At 36.7% G+C, this 22,100-nt stretch overlaps 2 protein-coding genes across 4 annotated transcripts; both read left to right on the top strand.

Moving 5' to 3' along the window:
• On the top strand, positions 7,917–15,910 carry LOC18788168 (5'-nucleotidase domain-containing protein DDB_G0275467). The gene is made up of 14 exons (XM_007223016.2): positions 7,917–8,138; positions 8,243–8,282; positions 8,525–8,722; positions 8,808–8,944; positions 9,047–9,196; positions 10,597–10,698; positions 11,600–11,764; positions 11,906–12,016; positions 12,251–12,348; positions 12,579–12,702; positions 12,794–12,883; positions 12,971–13,015; positions 13,422–13,742; positions 15,281–15,910. The coding sequence occupies exons 1-14, from the start codon at positions 8,094–8,096 to the stop codon at positions 15,308–15,310; spliced, it is 1,656 nt and encodes a 551-aa protein (XP_007223078.1). The 5' UTR covers positions 7,917–8,093; the 3' UTR covers positions 15,311–15,910.
• Positions 19,321–21,399, top strand: LOC18789531 (cinnamoyl-CoA reductase-like SNL6). 3 transcript variants are annotated; one of them, XM_007222768.2, is made up of 7 exons: positions 19,321–19,390; positions 19,489–19,659; positions 19,730–19,887; positions 19,977–20,165; positions 20,585–20,738; positions 20,873–21,065; positions 21,162–21,339. In XM_007222768.2, exons 2-7 carry the CDS (start codon positions 19,491–19,493, stop codon positions 21,244–21,246), a joined length of 948 nt encoding a protein of 315 aa, XP_007222830.1. In that variant the 5' UTR covers positions 19,321–19,390; positions 19,489–19,490; the 3' UTR covers positions 21,247–21,339. The 3 variants fall into 3 exon arrangements, with proteins under 3 accessions (XP_007222830.1, XP_020415016.1, XP_007222832.1); XM_020559427.1 differs by having other exon boundaries at positions 19,324–19,659; positions 19,718–19,887; positions 21,162–21,399; XM_007222770.2 differs by having other exon boundaries at positions 19,325–19,659.

Raw genomic sequence — 22,100 nt, forward strand, 5'->3', positions numbered from 1 at the left:
TATAGGGGAAAAGATGGAAGTATTTTTGAATGAAAGGATACTGCTCAAATTAAGGTGACAAAAATGTAAAGTTACAACAAAGAAAAAAAATCCTAGCCACTCTCTCCGTTTGTGAGTGCCAAAGAAAAACTCCATAGAGGGGAAGCATGAAGAAGCGTCATTGCCCCTCCTCCCCTCCTTTCTCCTCGCATTTTTCTTTTGGGTTAGTGAATAAGTACATTGAGGCGTTTTGAATAAGAAACCCCCTTTGTGGTGATTTTTTCTGAGTCATTCTTAGATTGAAGTTCCCCATTACCTATTTTATGCATTCTCAAACAAATCCTTCTCCCAAAACCTGTTCTCTAACATTGCCCATGTTCTCTAAACTTGGGTCTACATTGTCTTCGACGAAGGTTGCTGCAAATCACTCAATTGTTCTTTGTTAAAGTTGTCGTTTTTGTTTATTTATTCGTATTTATGCGCATGTAGATCGTTAGAAACTATGTTTTCCCCAGATTTGTTACGGATGCGATAACGGATGCTTTCAAACGTTAATTACTTAATTATCTTTGTTGGAGTTGTTGTCCATGTGTTGTTGTCTTATAGGTGCGTACCATCACCTGGCAAGTGCCAAGTGGTAGTGCCGTACTATTGTATAATTTTTCTATGTGGTGTTGGTCGTTTAGGCTCATGGGTTGTTTTAGGGTTTCAGTTATGTTGGGTATATGAGCTTTGTTTGGACTTATGATTATTTATGGTGATGTGAACTAGTAGTTTTAGTGCGGCTTTTGTCCGTTATAGTTTTGATTTTAGCATGTTGAAGTTTATCTAATGAAAGTTTATATTTGATGAAATAAAAACGTGACAAAAATGTGATCCAACAGAAGAAAAGAACTTTTTTATTCTGAAAAAGGAAATCCCTTTCAGCCTGTGCTAAACAATTTGAGCTGGATATATGAAAAAAATAACAATAATAATAATGTTATAAATCTAAAGGAAATTGTAGAGAGGGAATTGAGATATAGAGAAAGGAATGTTTTCTCTCTATTCATTTCTGTCAATCTTAGTATTCTCAATCTAAACATTACAAGGAGGGGTGAACCCTTTTGTAGGTAAAGCTCCTTCCAACAAGTGGTGGGCTCCACCTTATTATTTACAACACTCCCCCTTGGATACCACAAATGATACGGAATATGCCTCGTTAAAAATCTTGCCAGTAAAAACCCAGTGGGACAAAAAAAACTGGTCAAAGGGAAAAAAAGTACATAATCATGTGTAACATAAAATTCTGTGTATATTGACGCGCGTGCGACACTGCCTCGTTAAAACCTTGCCAGGAAAAAACCCAGTGGGATAAAAACCTGGACGAAGGAAAAAGAGTACAGTGTTTGAAGATCTTTATTGATAGTACGCTCCCCCTGATGCTTGACAAAATATCTTTAAGCCATACTGTTGATCATCTTTCTGAATATCATAGTTGACACTGCTTCTGTGAGTCAATCTTGAGCGACACTGCCTCGTTAAAACCTTACCAGGAAAAACCCAGTGGGATAAAAACCTGGATGAAGGAAAAAGAGTACAGTGTATGAAGGTCTTTATTAATACCACGCTCCCCCTGATGAATATCTCCCCCTGAAAACTTCATGACTAGCTTTTCCAGTATGCGACCATAGAAATTTCCAGAGTCCGCATATCTAATAACACTTGGGCTATTTGTAAGTTCACTCAAAAATATGCCCGTATATGGTGTTATGCTGAGATTGCATCAAATATGCCTCACATCATCCCAAAATGATGGTGATGAAGTTGAGCTTTATCTGGAAAATACGATGTACGGTCCAATATACTTCCGGAAAATCCTTAAAGTGTCCAACGGATAATCCTCATAAAAATGCTTCAATACTTTCTTAGTATAAGCAAAAAAAAAATCTCATTTGGCACAACGCTCGATCGTTAGGTCGAGACAAATATTTCTTGAACTCTTCAGAAGTTTTAATGTGTTGCAAACACATTATAATCCATGTGCTCACTGAGGCAATTTATGCACATTAGTATTGAGTACAGATTTTGTGCTTCAGGCACATGTCCTTCAGGGACTTGCTTCATGCAATTTCAATCCTTTCAAGGATTTTGTTTAAAGGGATTAAACTTTATGATACATTATATAGCTTTAACCCTGCTATTTATACATCTTTTAGGGAATCACTTCTGGTGATATACTCCGTGTATTGAATAACCCTTAAAGATAACATGTTGGTCTCCGTAAATGTGCAATAAAGGGGGGCACAATTGAATCTGTAAATATGGAGAAAACCCAACATTCCTTGTTTCTGCCAGAAACATTGTGTCATACGAAGTAGGTATATTCCCTTTTATTCCGAACACCCAAGTATAACTTTCAGTATTAACAAATTTTGGGGTTCGTACAGTGGGTTTGTTCTTTCACGTTCATTCTCATCTATAATGGAATTACCTCATTCCATTTTGGCCAATGATATTGTCGACATTTAATAATTGAATGTGGTTCCAATTAATACAGCCCATTGATGATTTGAGTAGCTACTCCAAAACCAAAAATTGTCATTCATCAATTCATGATCCCATCATTCTCATTTGCACGTGCATGCATCAATTATAAGCATTTCTTTGCTTTTGGGTACCCAAGCCACTTCATGGGGCTTTTATTATGTGAGAATGTGGATTATAACCTCCAATGGAGCGTTATTTTATAGTAGGGCGTGGATAATCTCTATTTAGGGAGTTGGAACATTTAGAACCCATATATCTGTCATGCTGCAGGCATGCCACAGATTAATACATACATGTCAATTAATTTCTGGGACTTTAACCCATACAATTTGCTACGCATTAGGCGTGCACAATATCAATATTGACATGTCAAAGGATTGTCCTTTTGGGACTTCAATCCATATCATTTGCTACGCAACAGGCGTGCATCATATTGATCACTGCTATGCCCATATTCTATTCTTATGGGACTTTAATATGTGCAGTGTATTATCAATGTATCCAATTTGTAATCTGTAAAATTTGCATTAATAATTCATGGATACATACAAGCCATTCTTTTGGAACGGACTTATCTCCCCATTTGGTTACCTTTCAAGATAAAATATCAAATAAGTATATAAGCATAAAACAACACAAGTATTGCTTACATCCTTAGGTGGGAGAAACTTTTCTCAAGTATCATTCAAGCTCATATCGGCCCAGTAAATATAATGTAGCGCTTGATGATCTAGTTATATCCTGCAAGAGCAAAAATCATAACTCTTTTGCCTCTGTCAAAACAAATAACCCTCATAATTAGGATCACTTCATGGATTCATTCTTCAGATGTTCATTCTAAAGAAATAAAATCTCTTATGAACAGAGAGTTATAAAAAGAGAAAAAATACAAAAATAATGTGATATTGATTGAAAGAGAAGGTAAGCAATCAAGGAAGGAAGCTGGTGGGAGCAGACAATAAGCTCTCATATCTCCTAGTCTAGAAGGACTTCCGGAGATTAGAGCATAAGATCGCCTTCACAGTTTCCTGATGTAGCGGAAACGTGATCAGGGATAGTCTCGCTTCCTGAATGGATGATCAGAGATAGTCTTGCTTCTCGGGCATATTAAGTGCTCACTGATAAGAAAAACAAGTAGATATCGCATCACTAGGTATGGAGAAAACTGGATGTCTTCTGCAAAGAAAATTTCATTAGTAACACATTTATACACAAATAAGAGGAATAGGTAGAACCGGTGAATTTCAAATTAACCATAGAAAAATTGCGAGATTCTCGGGATACTTTTGAAAAAGTAGCTCCGTGAAATCCGTAAAGCAAGATCGGCTTTGACGAAAATAATACTTGAAAACGCCGAAAGTGCCGACAAACATTAATGGAGGCCGCGTGAAGTTTTGGAATCTGGAAAAGAAAAAGAGAATATGGGGATCTGAGATAATATTGGGATCCTGGAAACTGTAGCCATATTTCCTCCTATAGATATTGCCTTTGCAAAACTTGATTGGAGCAACTGCGTTTCAACTCAACTTCCTTCATTTTCTGAAACTTTAGTTTTTCTAAGACTTTCTTCTAAACCTTCTTAAAATGGCTTCCTCTTCTTCCTGCCCAAATTATTTCAATTTAAATGATGCTCCCACAACTACCAATGATGCCAAAGTTTGGCGTCCATCCTTTGTATCCCAAAATCGTCATCTCACAGTTAATGATTCTGTGATGATGAATGATGCTACTGCTGTCATAGTAGCTAGGAATTTCATTATTCCAATGGATGAAATGTTGTTGACAGGGAGATCTGAGGAAGAGGCTATTGATGACTCAATGGCTTTTAGCATTCAGAGTGCTGCTTCTGTTTCTAACATGGCTGATCGTTTGCGTGCCAGAGCAAACGAGGTTGAGAGGTTAACAACTGAAAATTCGTCCCTCCAAAGAATGCTTCATGAGTCTCAACAGGAGGTTGAGAAACTTAAAGGAGAGAATAATGCCTTGTTGAAACTGGTGAGTTCATACTCTGTTGATACACTGAGAAGGCTAGACATGCTGCAGGTCTTCAATAAAAGAATTTTGGGAGACCACGAGAGGCTCATGGCTAAGCTTAAGAGGCGTCGTCCTCTTCCTTCAGAGGCTTCCAGAACATAATGTATTTTTATAGATTTTACAGGGCCTGCACCTTCATTGCAGGTGGAAAAAATCTATATGTTGTATGCTTCTTGTCTGTTATAATAATTGCGCACATTCTTAAACTTGCACCTGTGGTTTTTACATTATTTCAAAATGACGGTTTGAAACCTTGTGCCTTATAGGTTCAAATAACCACATCGACTCTCCCAAATTTCATATTTCAACGTATAGGAGCCCGGAACTTTTGGCCTGGGCTAAACACAAACTCAGAATTTATTCGCCCTTTTTCAAATGGACATGAAATATGAATTGAGTAAAAGCTACGATAATATCGCAATATAGTAGTGAAGAGCATTAACTACTATATACCCACAACCTCAAATTTGGGATTTCTCATATATTTGAATCCATGTGCTTCCGGCCCAGATATATCAAAATATGTGGGGAGCCTCAATTCATCATTTGAGGTTTATATTGATATTATCTATTTCACGGTGTATTCTTAACAACCAGAATTCACAAAATATATTTCTTCCTTGAGGTGTCGAGTATAACATAATCGAACTTTATTAAATCCATCATTTTCTTATGCCAAAGAAATAGTGGTGTACCACAATTTGCAATAATACCTCAAGGATTGTCCATTTAACTGTTGGAACTTTAGGTTCTCAACACTGTTAGGTTTTGAACTTCAGGCCAAAATCACATATTCTCATGGTATGAACATTTTTACAATTTTCTGTACATATTTCTATACTTCAAGCTCTTACATAATTGTCCATATCTTGAGGAACTTTTGGCATCTCATTTAATTGCTCATCCATGAGTTTAAGGAACTGCAGGTTCCCTTTTGGATACAGTGACGGTTTACCCAAAATGGTTAATATTTATGTATACGTCACTATTCATATATCCGGTACTATTCATCAAGTCATGAATACGTATCTATTCATGTGGACAGTACATTTGCCAGTACAGTTATCATCCATGTGTACGGCACTATGAACCAATACGGTACTGTTACATCATTAAAGAACCCCAGGTCCTTATTCACATGTCAAGGATCAAGGACCCTTAAGTCCAATCACATGTTTACAAATATAGTACCGGAGAGACTGCCAGCTCTCATATTAATATCATCATCAAGGATCTTCAAGTCCTGATGTAATTGTATGATGAGGATCAAGGAACTTCTGGTCCTGATCTGCATACTATAAAAACTCATCATACAGCACAATTAATCCATAAACTAAATTGCTGGTAAATAAATTACTGGTATGGACGATAAACCCGCACCATACTTTAAATAAAATTAAATGTGCAGTAAATTAAATTCATAAAGTATGAGGGTTAATTCCACATAATACTTTAAGTAAAAGTAAATTTGCGATAAATTAAAGGTGCTTGTATGGGCACTAATTTTGCTCTATACATTTAAATAAAATTCAATGTGCGGTAAATTAAATTCATAAAGTATGAGGGTTAATTCCACATCATACTTTAAGTAAAAGTAAATTTGCGATAAATTAAAGGTGCTTGTATGGGCACTAATTTTGCTCCATACATTTAAATAAAAGTAAAGGCGTGGACGATAAACCCGCACCACCCTTTTAAATAAATACTGTTGTATGGGTAATAAACTTACACCATACAGTAAATAAAATAAATGTGGGAATAAAAACCACCACTGAATAAGATAAGAAAAGTGTTAGTATTACTAATGGTCTCCCACTGATAATATATTTAGTATTACCAAGGGTCCATTTTGTTAAAGGTTAGTAATAGAATGGCAGATAAATATAGTATATTATATTACCATCAACTTTTCATATATATATATATATATATATATTATAGAAGCATGGTCATCTGCAACTTAGTGCTAATTTGCTGTAAGGTATCACGCTTGTCACTGTGTTTTCATTTGACCTGCCATTAGCACATGCATTAATATTAATATTAAATAATATAGAATAATAATAATTGAAAAGATGGTGGGAAGCTCATCATTTCGGTGGGTGCTTTTCTTTATCGGTGGGTGCTGCTCATCATTTCGGTCGTTAGCTTTGTTTCCTTGGTGGACACGAGCAACAAAAGCTGGAATGTAATGTCCAGCATATGATTCTCCAGTTATGTAAAAGTCATTCTTTGCCAACTCAGGATGCTCAGCAAAGAAGGCAGAAGGTTAGATGCCTTATCCCAACCATACTCGTTCCACACCAGGGATAAGTTATTTGCGATATTGAAAGGACCATTTTCTTAAAATACAGCCAATTCACTGCTGCACCCTGGGCCTCCAGTCAACCATATAACAACAGGGTCCTTATTGTTTGTGCGAGACTCGAAGAAAAGGTAGAATATCCTTGCGGCATGAGAATGTTCGATCTTAAAGTAGCCGGCATGGTGGCCGAGGTCCTCGACGGAGACTCCTGAGCCGACGAGGTTGGGGAGATTGAAGCGCTTCTCGACGAGCCTCGGCGAATCGTGGAAGATCGAGGAATCAGGGCCGTCGATGATGTTGATATCTTCCTTGGGGAAGAGATTGAAGGCTCTGATGAGCTCCTGCGCGTGTACGGACGGGAAGCTGGACCTGGCGAGGCTCAGAGGGTTCGTGAGCTTTGATGACTAACATAGGCCTTGGCAAGCTCAAGAGGTCTCAGCTGGGCTCGTCGGAATTGCTACCAGTTCCGATCGGTGAAACCAGTTTTTCCGGCTGCTGCCTGAGGTTCCGGCTTTCTAGCTTCTGAATTTTTCTGGTCAAACTTAGCTGGATTGGATTATCAAGATCCCCTCCTCCACAACCTCAACTACTCTCACACCCCGAAGACGCAGTCCTCCATACATTGGACGGCTCATGGGTTGAGACTGGCGAGAGTTTTAACAGACAAATACCAACTAATGTGTTTTGTGTTTTTGTTTGGCTCTGTCCTGGGGTTTTCTAGAGAGAGGTTAGAAGGCCTCTCTGACTCTTCAAAAGATGGGATTTTGAGAGAGAGACAGAGGGGATTTTGGTGTGGGAAGTTGAAACTCCTTGGACTTGTATGGTTAGAGCTTCGTGCTGATAACGTGTTATAAATCTAAAGGAAATTGTAGAGAGGGAATTGAGATATAGAGAAAGGAATGTTTTCTCTCTATTCATTTCTGTCAATCTTAGTATTCTCAATCTAAACATTACAAGGAGGGGTGAACCCTTTTGTAGGTAAAGCTCCTTCCAACAAGTGGTGGGCTCCACCTTATTATTTACAACAAATAATAATAATTTGAGCTGGATTTGCTGAAGGTCTAATGTTAAAATGGCGGCCACCAGGTACTGGCGGTCCTTGATTTTCGCATAGCTAGAAAGAAATCATCATTTCTTTGCAATCTCCTTCCTACTTGGGCTTTCATTTCAATTCCATTTTCTACAACAGAGAATGAAAAAATAAAATCCCTAACTTCGAATGCAGAGCTAAAATCCCTCTCTTCCCATGGCCTGCTTTCGTAGGCTGCTTCCTCTCTGCTCTTCCATCAACGTAACTCTCTCTCTCTCTCTCTCTCTCTCTCTCTCTCACGCAGATATATGCATGTATATGTGTGCTCTTCCTCTCTAATCATGTTTGTTTCTGATTTGTTGCAGAGGACGACCTTTTCATCTTCTGGTTCTGGAGTTGTACAAGGTTCTCTGCTTCTCTCTGTCTGTCTGTCTGTGTCTGTCTGTCTGTCTCTTGGTGTGTTGAATGTAGGGCTACAAATATGTGCAACAATGTGTATTGAATATATATATTTTATATTTGGAAATGGTAAATACGTAATTAGTGGTGTACAGAATGAGAATTGTATTGGAGTGCATCTAATATGTTGTAAGTGTGTGTATTGATCATTATGGACGATTACAGTTGTTCTATTTACTTAAATTTAGGTTTTCGAAGCTACGGTGGAATTGCTTCGCCGGAGCAAACTCTGTTGAAATTGGAAGATGCAGAGACTCGAGCTGGAGCTGATACTTTAGTTCTTGATGATGAGATAGCACAAATTGGACGTGAATTTCATGCCGCGAAGCAGAGTTTCCTCAGGGTTCCAGAGGCACTTAAAGCAATGCCTAAAATGAATCCGGAAGGTTTGCCAGTGTATTCTTGGTTCTCAGTTAAGCTTCATTAGTCATGATAATTGTGATATTGATTAGTTTCTTATATTGAAATTAGGGATATATGTAAATAAAAACCTGAGATTGGACAGTATTCAAGTTTATGGATTTGACTATGACTACACACTGGCTCATTACTCATCCAATTTACAGAGCTTGATATATGATCTTGCAAAGGAGCATATGGTAAATGAGGTTAGTTTACACCCATTTAAGCGATGCTGATATAATTTCATGGGGCTATCCTTTACATGTAAGCCTTGTGTAATTTGATATATTCGTTTGTGGTTGTTTCAGTTTCATTATCCTGAAATTTGCATGGAATTTAAGTATGATCCGACTTTTCCAATCAGAGGATTGTACTATGATAAGCTAAAAGGGTGTCTCTTGAAGCTGGATTTTTTTGGATCAATTGAGTCAGACGGATGCTACTATGGTCGTCGTAAGGTACTTTACACCTGATCATTTTTGGCTTATATGTTTTGATTATGGCCAAATGCTTTCTGGAACTGAAAGGTTTTATGGAGGTATTTTCTTTATACTTGTGCCTAGGCCCTAGGTTATAGACAGCTTAAAATGTAGGTCTGTTGGTTCCAGATAAAAAGAAAACGAGCTGAGATGTGAGAATTTTGAGGAAGGTAAGAAATAACAAGTCTTTCACGGTAAATCTGAAAATCATGCAATGTCTAAGCATCCACATCATATAAAACGGAGAAAAATCATGGCTTTTGAAGCTTTGGGCTATGAGGGAGACAATTTAGAAAGATTGGCGTTTTGAACTGGGTCACAAGAAAGTTAGATGGTATGATTATTATTTTTTGTATTTAAAAGATACTTGTATATTCATGTATTTTGTGTTAGATTCTAGTAATAAGCAATTTATTCATTTATTTAATTTTTGCCCCACAAGCAGTAAAAGGCAATATTTAGGAAAGTGACTACAGTTGTCATGCAGAATCCTATGGGGCATGTTGCTGGGATAATGAAGTAATATGGAAGATGAGCTTTGACCTTTTACCTTCTGTGAGAGATCACATGTTTTAACCGTTTTAGGTCTGAGTCTAAGCCGATTGTCATGGTGCTTCAAGGGATCTAGAGTTTCATATTAGCTCAGCAGGAAAGCATGGATGCCATGAATAGACAAGGCCAGGAGATTCATAATTCCTAGAAAAATTTAGGTAATTGGAAGGAAAAAAAAGCCCAAATCCTCTTGTTTGGGTACTCAGAGGAGGACTAAATATTTAAAGGGATGAATTGCAGGTAAAAAGGTCATGGATTGTATAGTCAATATAGACTGTTTGAGTAAAACTTCTAAGCAGTCATAGACTGTTTGAGTAAAACTTTTAAGCAGTCAGGAAGGAAATTCAGTAGAGACTGTAAATGGAAAGCTTGTCCAGACTCTAATTTTCATGAGACCATTCTTCATCCAAACTGGTCTTTTCTCCTTTTAAGATTCCCTAACTTCAAATATTCCCTCATGTATATTTTAATTTCAAATTTATTGACTATATTTTGCTTTTGAATTTTTGTTTGAGCTCCCCCTCCCCAAGATATGATGCACAGCCTCCTACCTCCTCTGTAGCAGTTAATTTTCTTTAATTAAAAGATAATGATACCTTTCTTCTTCCGAAACATGGAAACTACTTAGTCGACATGTTATATGAGTCATGAATGATGGGACTTTGGTTATTCTTATTTATAACATGCAAGTAACAGTGCAGGCTTTGCCCAATTTGACAAAAAAATTTCTTGCAGTGCTCTGTGAACTAAAAAGACTTCAATAGATTTTGGCAAACTTTTCTTTCTTACTTATAGATTTGTTATTCTCTCTTTTGAATGAAATGCAGCTTAGCAGGAAGGAAATAGAAGAGATATATGGCACACGGCATATTGGTCGTGATCAAGCCCGGAGACTTGTTGGATTGATGGATTTCTTTTGCTTTAGCGAGGTTAGTTATTTAACTGTCACATTTCCCCAAACTTGTGATAGAAGAAGAAATTGATGCATGTATGGGCTGATCTCAACATTCGTGCATTGGAACATTTATATAAGAGACATGTTAGCATGGGCATGTTTTGAAAAATATAAAATAAATTTTGTAAATTGGGCAAGTTGTGTGGGTGAACTGTATAAATATTAGTGTTTTTTTGGTCGTTATTGGATACGGACATCGTTATGGGCTTATGAAAGTAGTTGGGACAAGGCACTTACTGTTTTTTCCCCATTTTGGTGAGAAAGATGGATATTAGAAGTAGAAACTTAAAGGGCAAGCTATCCCCTGTGGCACATATTCAATCCACCAAACCGCATCTAGGACAACAAAACCTGCCCATAAAACTGAAATACATTACATAGAAGTTGAGTCAATTGCGAATGAAAATTTAGATACCACCACATTCTATTTGCATGATAGAGAGAATGGCTTAACCATAAATACCGATGAAATTGAACCCCACAATGATGTCCTAAAATTGTACTCTGTCCTACAAACCCTGCACTTCCTCACTCCCCATAATTTTCGAAAATCCTTTTGTTTCTTTCCACCCAGGCAGTGGCCATCAAACAACAGTTCTACAACAGTTTTGCTCTTTCCCCCCTCCAAAAATGCTAAATACTTTTTTCCACAAGAAAGAAATGCACAACTTTGGAATTACCTTCAACACATTAGCTTCCTGAGAAGTTTGTGCCAAAGTTTTAAGGTAACAGGCCAGTGAAGAAACTAGCCGTCTATACTTTCAGCTTTCGTTTTACACATAATTTAGTTCTGAACAATTCTTTTGTCAGAAGTTGTAGGAATATGTTTGTCCCTTCTAACCCATCAATGTTTTGTTTCAATTGTTACTATGTAGGCATGCCTCATTGCAGATATCGTGCAATATTTTGTTGATGCTAAGTTGGAATTTGATGCTTGTTACATCTATCAAGATGTAAATCGTGCAATTCAGCATGTTCACCGTAGTGGTGTGGCTCATAGAGGAATTCTTTCTGACCCCCATAAATATCTTGTAAAAAATGTAAGTCCTGCCACATTTTTTGAGTATATTCTATAACTTATACTGATATTTCTGGCTGTACATCTAGTCCAATTGTCTAGTTTGATCTCATTATTATTCTTGAGGTGATGGCTCATCCTTATGTGGGTTAATATTTATTAGGGTCAGCTGTTGCACTTTCTCAAGATGCTCAGGGAGAAGGGAAAGAAACTATTCCTGTTGACTAACTCTCCATATTACTTTGTGGATGGAGGAATGAGGTTTATGTTGGAGGTAAGCCAACTAACTGTGAATTCTACCATCACCACTTTTAACAGCTTTGGTCTCACAACTGAAGCCCCTTTCAGACCAATTGGAATGGTTTCATTATTTGTGAAAAAGTGGATGCTAAATTAAGAGATGTTTTCTGTCCGTGAATGTTTTGGCTAACTTGCTGTTGTTGTCATCTAGACTTAAGTTTATGGTTTGGGTTTTAAGTTTCCTGAGTTGATTGTGACATTTTCTTAGGATTCCACGGATTTCAGAGACTCCTGGAGGGAACTTTTTGATGTTGTGATTGCTAAAGCTAATAAGCCAGATTTCTACACATCTGAGCATCCCTTCCGGTTTGTATCTTCAACTTGCAAAATTATTCTTCTTTTCCTTAATTTTTCACATGTGTGATAACAATAGACACGATGCTCTGTGTTGTTTCCTTGTCTTCAAATTGTTTTCAATGGTGTCTTTATTTTTTGCCTAAATAAGTTTCATTCTCTTAATCACCCAAGAAAAAAGATAGGCTAATATCTTGTATGGTATCTTGGCCTGCACCTTGATTTCTGGAACTTCCATGCAGTTGCTATGACGCAGAGAAGGACACTTTAGCTTTCACGAAGGTGGATGCATTTCTTCCTAATAAAATATATTACCATGGATGCCTTAAATCCTTCCTTCAAATTACCAAATGGAAGGGACCAGAGGTGCTTTAATTTCATATGATTTGTTTTCAAATTTATTTCATATAGCTCATACACTTTTGCATGTCATTGATCACCTACTCCCCTTTGGTAGGTGATATACTTTGGAGATCACCTATTTAGCGACCTTAGGGGGCCTGCAAAAGCTGGTTGGCGCACTGCTGCTATAATCCACGAACTAGAAGTATGTCTTTGTTATACTTTTGAGTCTTGCATTATACTTCCAGAGTATTTCTTTTTGGTTACTTCAAAGGCCCTTTGTGTTTTGCAGGATGAAATACTTATACAAAATGAGGATGCTTACCGCTTGGAACAGGTATTATTATGCAAAGTTATCATATATATATATATATAATTTTTTTTTTCTGTTGGTTGGTTTTGTTATAATTCATTTTCTTCTTGATGTTGGCATGCATAAACTACTTAATGACTGTATACATTATCTTATCATCTTTAGAGTACTTTTGCCTAGAGTTCTTAATTATGTTATTTTTTACATAAGAACTTTCTTGGAAGTCTTTCTGTCTCTCTCACACATCAATTCAAAGGAGAATTCTCCTGTGAGGATAGTGGATTTTAACCATGGATTACACTGTGGATTCAGGTGATGGGTTCAACCTACGTAGCACAATGGTTAAAATTCTCCATGCGCATAACTGAATTCCTACTATTCAAATTTGTGATGTCTTTTTCATGATTCTGAAACTTCTTTCTGGGCACAGGCGAAATTTCATATAGTACAAGAATTGCTTGGTAGAGTGCATGCTACTGTAGCTAATAGCCAGAAAAGTGAAGCCTACACATCACTGTTGGAGGAGTTAAATGACTGGAGGCACAAGTCAAGCCATAAGATGAAGAGAATGTTTAATAAGTCTTTTGGAGCCACCTTCCTTACTGATAGAGGTCAAGAATCTGCTTTCGCGTATCATATTCATCAATATGCAGATGTCTATACCAGTAAGCCAGAGAATTTTTTGCTCTATCCTTCTGAAGCATGGCTTCATGTACCCTTTGATATTAAGATTATGCCACATCATGTGAAGGTATGTCTCACTCTGCTTATTTAAATAATATGTGGATAATAAACTACAGCATTTGTTATAAAATCATGCTCTTTGGTGTGAGATGCCTGTAGTAAGAATTGAGTAGATCTGATTCTTGAAAATTTCCTATGTCATTGCTCTTGTACCTTAGTCACGTAACAAATGTTTTTATTTATTTTTTCTCATATTGATTTAATATCAAAGGAAAGGAAAGAAAGAAAAATCGCCCAGGGACCCACTGATTCCATACTATATTGGATTGATAAAATTTAAAGTCACTGTACAAGCATTTGTGTTTGTTTTCCTTTTAGTTATATTCATTTAAAACAACCGAAGCCAATTCAGTCTGTGCTAATCATAGAACTTGTATATCGTTATGATGCCCCTTTGTTGGCACATGAGATTTTTGACATTTGTTTGTGGTAGGACCCACAGCAATTGGAAATTTTGAATATTGTGGTTTCAAGACTGATGGGAATTATAGGGAATCTGTCTTCGTTTCTTGTTGAACCTTTCCTTATATTGATAAAGTGCCAGAGATAGCAATCTCTTTGCATGACACATGCTTGCTGAACTTTCAAAGGCATGCCTCTTTCAAATTTTATTACCCCCCGTCCTGTTTCACATTGCCTATGTTTGCAATGTCTATTCTGTTTTTTTCCCCTTTTTCGATTTCCAATTGTAGGAAATAATGTGCTGCTCTGGCTATGCTTTTTGAAGCTCCCGCTGTTGGAGCTCTTGAGAATCTCAATTTCCTTGTGATGTAGTCACGGATACTGTGATAGAACATTTCAGTTTCCTTATCCTAAGTATGTTCTCACATAAGACACCTAAACTTAAGATATCTGGTAATACTTCCAGTTATATAAAGTGGGCTGGTCTGAGATTAAAGTGGGATGGTCACTACATTTTAAACTGGTATGTGATCTTCGGAAGATGGACAAACAAGTTTGTATGAAGGCTTAGGGTTCTGATCCTGCAATGAAGTAGGCGAAATTTGTAGGAAGGGTGATTTGGGTTTGATTTCTTCAAAGGATTTGCATTCGATTTCTGGTTCTGGAAACGAGTGTTTGATTTTGGTGGGTTTGGTTGGAGTGACTTAGGTGAGTTTGAGTGTTTGATTTCTGAAGGCTGTTTGGGTTTCATTACTGGTAGTGGGTTGTTGGTATTTATGTGTTTCTTTGTACACTGACGGTCTGGATGAAGAAAGGGTGTAGGTTTTATTTGAGTTTGGGTACTTGTTTGTCCACCTTTTGAAGATCATGCACCAATTCGAAGTTTGTCCATACATTTTTTTTCTGGAGACGAAGCAGAAGAAGACGAAGAGCGTGGGTTGAGTTTTTCGATTTTGCTTTCTTAACCAGTCTGGTCAATGGAGTAGTGAATTTCAAGGTTTTGTTATGTACTTGACAATGAAATGTGATATGATTCCATCATTGTTTCTAAAGCCACCATTGTGCTAAGCTATTAGATTAAAACCTTGTGATATATCTGCCCACTGTATCCTGTGTGTTCTGACAGCACCCTCCTTTTTTCAGGTTTCTTCGAGCTTGTTCAAAAATGAATAAATATTATCTCTCAACATCGTCATGGATGGGTCATCACTTATTGTGCAGTTTCTGCTGTGTTCATCTCCCAACATGGCCAGTGCAGGTTTCATGTTCATCAGAAGTCAACATAGTATGCTCTGGTACTATAATTCAGACAGTTTTTAGGAACATTCTTTGAAACTTGTAAGCATATCAAGCTGCAAGTTCTTTCATTCTTTTAACTGCATACTGAAACCAAAAAATTAGTCACTAGTAAAAGATAAAAGAAATTTAATAAAAATAACTACAGAGAAGAAAAAAAAAAATTATTCTGATGATGTGAAGTTGAGGGGTGATCATGGCGATTGCGGACCAGCGGAGGGGTTTGAGGGGCCGGTGGAGCCCTCTTTCCCAAAAAAGTTAGCGTCTTTGTGGTATTGGGTTCGGTTGGTCATGTGCTTGGTTTTCTTGGCTGCGATTTTGTCAAATGGGCTGTGTAAGGTTTATAATGGAGTGCATGAATTTTGTTCTATATACAATTAACCTACCTCTGGTGATTCTGCTACTGGAATGGTTTTTGACTAATTGTTTGCATTGCTTTTATAAAATTTTACATGGAACGCGTTTCCTTTGTGTGCATTGCTCTCATACTGTTGCTCTCAGATTCTAAGCTTTTAGACTACGAAATGAGCTTTTACACAGCTTCTGATGGTGGGTTGGGACAAAAGGACAATAAAGCTCCTGTCAAACTGACGGAAATGAAGGTTTGGACTTGATTTGTTAACGACTGCAAGTACAGTAACGAAATCGGGAAAATTAAAGTCACGGTGACTAAAATTGATTTCGAGCCAAATTCCAGTGACCAAAATTGTAATTAACCCTTTTAATTTCATGGAATTATAGTATGATTCAAATTCTGAAATTATAGTATGCTTCTTTCAGGTTTCCTTAATTTACCACATATTAAGGCTGGTAATATGTTGGTAATGTGTTGTTAGGGCGAGAATTAAAATCCAGCTTTATTAATAACATGAACAAATAGCAGCACAAACGACCTTTTCTTTACTGGTTGATTGTCGGTGACCAAAACTTACAAGACGAAATGCTTGTTCTGTTTAAGTAAAACCATTATTGTCCATTTTTGGGTTTCTTAATCAATCAGATTTCTAGATATTGCCTAGTGAGGAAAGTTTCCACACATGTTTGCTTGGCTTGAAATTGATGGCTCCTTGAAGGCTTTGCTTGACGAGAAAGACTTTCATGAAACGGGAATAGCACTATTGTGCTATACTCGGCCAATAACGATATAATATGCGTGTTAACACTTTCACGTGATATGAAATTGCTGATTGAGGATAGCACTATTTTTCTCAAACTTAACATTCCTTTCACCAATTTATTTCTTATTGTTGTTAATATTATTATTATTTTTCTTCTACATGGTTCTAGATAACTTGAACGACTACACAACTGTCTTTCCAAAATGTTGAGTTGCGTGCCCTATTTTATAACACAACCAGTCTTTTGGTACGTGTTCCCTTTGAAAACATAGAATAGAACCAGTCCTGTTGTTGCAAGCAGCTAATTTTGTTGATGTGAGAATTCATGACAGTTTGAAAGGTCATTCATCAAAAATACTAATTGGTCAATACCTCAAATGTAAATGTCAATACGGCTGCTTCAGGATAATAGCTGGATCCTTCCAGTAAGAGTCATTTCTCCTTTTTGACAATTTAAGTTTTTTAACGTGTCAAACTGTAATTTACACATAAGTAAGAATGACTTTTTCGACAATTATGTTATGTTTGATGATTGAGATTGAATTAAATTATTAAGTAATTGGATTGGAAAAAATAACACTAATTTTTGAATGCATTTTTTTTTCTTTTTATATGTGATTAAAGGGCTGGTTTAACTAAAATATGCCGTTACATGTCTTAGCAGGATTATAAATAATCCAATCACGTTGTTTTTAGGCCACTAAACATTTAATTATGATTATGAATCTTGTCCACCTTTGTCACTCTTTCGTGGAAATTCTTCTTAAGAATTATATTTCATTTGTCTTTCTTTCTCCTCTTTTTTTAAGAGTATTTTTCCTTGGTTACCCTAGCTAATTGCTACTGACTGGCAGCTGCTAAATCTCCTGTTCAATAATAAAAACGGCAACTTTGCCATTCAATTCAACCTACGAATCCCACAATGCCTGCCTAAGCCTTGTGCTCATATATGACGTGCCCTGCCTTGGTTGGTTGGTGATAAAACGGAAGCAAGCTAAAAAACTCCAACTAATTTGTGCATGCCACGTGGTCCACTTACATTGGATAGTTTTGGGGATCCAACACATCCCTTAATTTATCGGATTACGGCACAAGCAAGCATATGTAGCGTTAGGAATTGGAGTTGTACAACAACTAAACACACGCATGCGAGAGATTTTGGGTACTTGTGAAACCTACCCGTCTTCCTTATTACGGAAACGGTGCGAATTACTGTTTTTTTTCCCGTTATGTTTTGGCATCCTGGTGCTTGAGGCCTATAACGGTGGTCCCTACCTTTATAAATTTGGCAAAAGCAATTATAGAGTTACGAATAGTTGTATTATTGGCTCATTCGTCCGTCTAATTACCTTACGTACAAATTTATTATAAAGAAGGGTTATGTGTATCTGAGTGATGCGCGAAGGGGGAGGCATGAACAGGGAAATTCGGGTGAGCTGGGTATGTTATTTTGGGTTGAATAAAAAAAATCACTTGAGTTATAGTCCATGGTAGGAATACTAAGTCCGTCCCTAATTATAGATGTCAAAATGATACTATATAGGTGATTTTTCATCTCTCCTTATAGCTAGAAATTTAGGATTCCTATAAATTATATATTGTCCATATGGTAGGGCTCATGTTAATTCATGCGTATCAGTGGAAAATTGGCCGGCCTTCCAAATGCTATGTTAAAGGGGAACAATTGACTTGAAAAGGTTAGATAAATAGTTGGACTATGGTGTAACAATTTGTAATTTTATGATTGTTTTTAACAATTTTTAAAAGAGAGTAATCACGCTTCATACACTCCAACTATTGTGATTGACTGTTTTTTTTTTTAATTACATTAGAATTGATGAAACCCTTAACCTATCATAAATCAACCCATCTTTCTACCATCTTTCACCACCTAGACTAACCCAAAAAAGGGTTTCTATACAAATTACTCTTCTCTAATCAATGTAGGAGGGAACAATTAAACTTTGGATCTCTTCTAATATTGAGAAGAAAGAGCTTGTTCGTAAACAAAACACATCATTAATCATACTAACTAACCGCATGGGTAACATATGATGTGTACTTATTATATCAATTCATATGGTACAAAGTCAATCAATATTACGGTAAGTTGTTAATTAATACAATGAATTAGACGATGAGTTTTATTTTTTGGGTCAAAATTATGCAATGAATTAGATTATATTAAAGTAAATTATCGTTTGTATAAATTTTTTTGGGTATGTATGACATTATTAGTAAGGGTAAATTACTCAAATGGTTCTCAAATTTGTATCCGATTTACATTTTGGTCCATAAACTAAATTATTCGTTCAAATGGTCCACCAACTCTTTATTAATCGGCGCTTTGGTCCTACCATTACATTTTCTGTTAAATTTAGTCACGTGAGTACATGCTATATTTGTGGGGGTAAATAAGACTTTTGACCTATGTATCACCTTTTTATCACCACGATATCACCCCTTTATCACAACTGTATCACCTATGTATCATAATTATATCACCTATGTATCACCTATTTGGGGAACATAAGACGGTTATGGACGGTTTTATCCTTACATTTGATGGCAACATTAACATAATGTCATAGTAGGATCAATGGAACAATTAATATAGAGTTGATGGACCACTTGAACGAATAATTTAATTAAAGGATCAAAATGTAAATTATGTATAAATTTGAGGACTATTTGAGTAATTTACCCTATTATTAAAGTTGAGTATTATAATTGGTATTTGAATTCACTCGAATTGAATTGGTATGAGGCAGCATAGGAAGAAAAATATAAAAATAAGGAGCATGCGGTAAAGCTAAAGGGGTCTTGACAACATAAGATGGTGAGTAGATGGGAACGTGTAACAAATAGTTCACCAACCTCTTCCTCCATTGATGCCTATCTCACCTTGAATCCCTCTCACAACTTATATAAGAGCAGAGATGGTAGGGAAGCCACAACTTGAAACGAAAACAAAAACCGAAAGAGCGCGAATGGACAACAAAAAACCCATCGTTTGTGTTCTTGATGCTTCAACCTACGTGGGCTTCTGGATTCTGAAAGGATTGCTTGGTAGAGGTTTCACAGTCCACGCAGCCATCCAGAATAATGGTAAGCTTTTTCTTTCTTGAGGTTTAGGTTATATGAGAATCTGAGTTATTTGATATAGGGTTTGATGCAGGGGAAACAGAAATTCAGAAGAGAATTAGGGAGATGGAGAAAGTAGAAGAGAGATTGGAAGTGTTTGTTGTGGATGTTTTGGACTACCATAGCATTCTTTTGGCTTTGAAGGGTTGCTCTGCTATGTTCTGCTGTTTAGATAGTTCAGATGGATATGATGTGAGTTGTAATTTTGGTGAAACTCATATTTATAAGTATTTTTTAAATTTACTTTGATTATACTAACTCCATTTTTATGGACTGGTTAGGAAAAAATGGTGGATTTGGAGGTGAGAGGAGCAATTAATGTTGTGGAAGCATGTGCTCAGACAGAGACTCTGGAGAAGATTGTGTTCACTTCTTCTTTGACTGCAGCAATTTGGAGAGAGGACATTTGTTCTGAGAAGGATGTGGATGAGAAATCATGGAGTGATCAGGATTTTTGCAGGAAATTGAAGGTTTGGGCCTCTATCTTCATATTTATTTCTTTGTCTGGCTAGACATCACTTTGGTTTTGATTGTTTATTTATTTATATTAATGGTGGAGAGGAATTCGAATATAGATTTCTTTCAGTATTGAGAAGAGAAATATCATTGGATAATAGCCAGTTCGGTTACCTTTTAGTTTTTGTAAGGAAAATGGCTGGGTGGCTATAATCATATATACAATAGGTTAGGATTTTTGGTATTTTGGAAATATTTGAAGGATTGTTATGACCAATATGTTATTATTATTATTTTTAAATGAGTGCTAAAAGTATGTAGATTGGGTGAACAACATTTCTCCCTCTAACGAAAAAACAATTAATTACCAAATTATACAAGTTTTCTCAGAATTATATTTTACTGACATTGTGTATTTTCTTTTTGTTTGTAGTTGTGGTACGCCCTGGCAAAGACACTCTCAGAACAGGCTGCTTGGGCTTTATCCATGGACCGGATGCTCAAGATGGTTTCCATAAACTCTGGACTTGTCCTTGGGCCCAGTGTCGCCCAACAGAACCCTCGGACAACTATGTCTTATCTTAACGGTAATTAATTAATAATTAACATCACTTAACACAACCGTTGTATTCGTAAGTTCGTAACACAATAATACTAGAGGCAGTGCACCAACGCTTATCTCAACCTCTTAATTCTCTTGAACCATGATTTCATGTTATAGGAGCGGCTCAAATGTACGAAAACGGGGTGCTTGCATTCGTCGACGTGAACTTTCTAGCCGATATTCATATTCGAGCGCTGGAGGATCAGTCCACATGCGGGAGGTACTTCTGCTTTAATAGAATTGTGAATACTGAGGATGAAGCTGTTAAGCTTGCCGAGAGCTTAAGCCCTTTGATATCATTGCCACCAAGGTATGAATAAGCATGTAGGAGTAGGAACATAAGTAATTTTGATGGAGGCAAAATGACAACGTTTTGAGGTTGATTGGTGTCCTTTGTTGCATGCAGGTATGAATACCATGGGAGTGAGGTGCATACCGAGCGATTGAGGGCCAAAAAGTTGAGCAAGTTGGCTGAGGGCGCTGCCTATTAGTACAAGATGACAGATTCTTTCTTAAGTTTGTAATTTTCTTTTTAAGATCAACAATTGTGCCAGAATGTTATGATGTGTACAGTATTTGGAAATAAATTAAGGGTCTAAAATTACGTGTTTTTTTTCAATTAGACCCAACATAAGTTTGTTTTATCACGTGACATAACCTGACGGCAAAATAGCAACTAATTCTTTTTCTTTTTTTTTTATTTTTTTTATTTTTTTAAAGACATTTCTTATTAAGAGAGATGATAATACACTAAATTCACACACACAACATAGATGCTAGGACTTGATGTTGGAAGTATGCCTTGAAAGCCAATCATTAGATGAAATCTTTCATAGAAAACTCCGTTTAAACCAACCATTTAGGTTAACACTTAAGGGCAAGTATGTCGACTCAGGTAACGGCTCAAACGTGACTGTTAACCTATTTGACAAGTCCATGGATTCATGAGATAAGGAAAGTGGTCTAAATAGTTTAGATGCGAAGAGACCTTTCCCTATAACTCATACCCAAAATGTTATTGGTCATATGATCGTTCAACTGGGCATTGATGAATCGCAAAGACCAGTACGCACTATATCTGCTCGACTAGGAAGATGACTAGTCTCGAGTCATTTGTGTATGGACACTGAGATAAGTGCATAGGTGCTCGTTTGAGTTCACTAAACGCCATCAAACTAGAAATCTTGTATGGAAGTTTTACTTACATGCCAAGCAAAATTTCTTCAGTTGCAATAACGTAAGGTTAATCCTTATACTTGAGGCATCATGGGTTCCTTATGGATGTGTAGTCGGTCTCTGATTGTATCATAAGGTTGAGCTCATCCCTGGGCTCAGCTCAAGGTAA

The sequence above is a fragment of the Prunus persica genome, chromosome G1 (assembly GCF_000346465.2).
Source record: "Prunus persica cultivar Lovell chromosome G1, Prunus_persica_NCBIv2, whole genome shotgun sequence".
In the NCBI taxonomy this organism is placed as follows: domain Eukaryota; kingdom Viridiplantae; phylum Streptophyta; class Magnoliopsida; order Rosales; family Rosaceae; genus Prunus; species Prunus persica.

Bases quoted from the DNA above. Each gene is read 5' to 3' on its own strand.
- LOC18788168 (XM_007223016.2), top strand. From the start codon at position 8,094: ATGGCCTGCTTTCGTAGGCTGCTTCCTCTCTGCTCTTCCATCAAC. The intron at 10,699-11,599 runs GTTAGTTATTTA...GTTACTATGTAG, and splicing joins ATTTCTTTTGCTTTAGCGAG to GCATGCCTCATTGCAGATAT. The intron at 13,016-13,421 runs GTATTATTATGC...TTCTGGGCACAG, and splicing joins ATGCTTACCGCTTGGAACAG to GCGAAATTTCATATAGTACA.
- LOC18789531 (XM_020559427.1), top strand. From the start codon at position 19,491: ATGGTAGGGAAGCCACAACTTGAAACGAAAACAAAAACCGAAAGAGCG. The intron at 19,888-19,976 runs GTGAGTTGTAAT...TGGACTGGTTAG, and splicing joins ATAGTTCAGATGGATATGAT to GAAAAAATGGTGGATTTGGA. The intron at 20,739-20,872 runs GTAATTAATTAA...TTCATGTTATAG, and splicing joins AACTATGTCTTATCTTAACG to GAGCGGCTCAAATGTACGAA.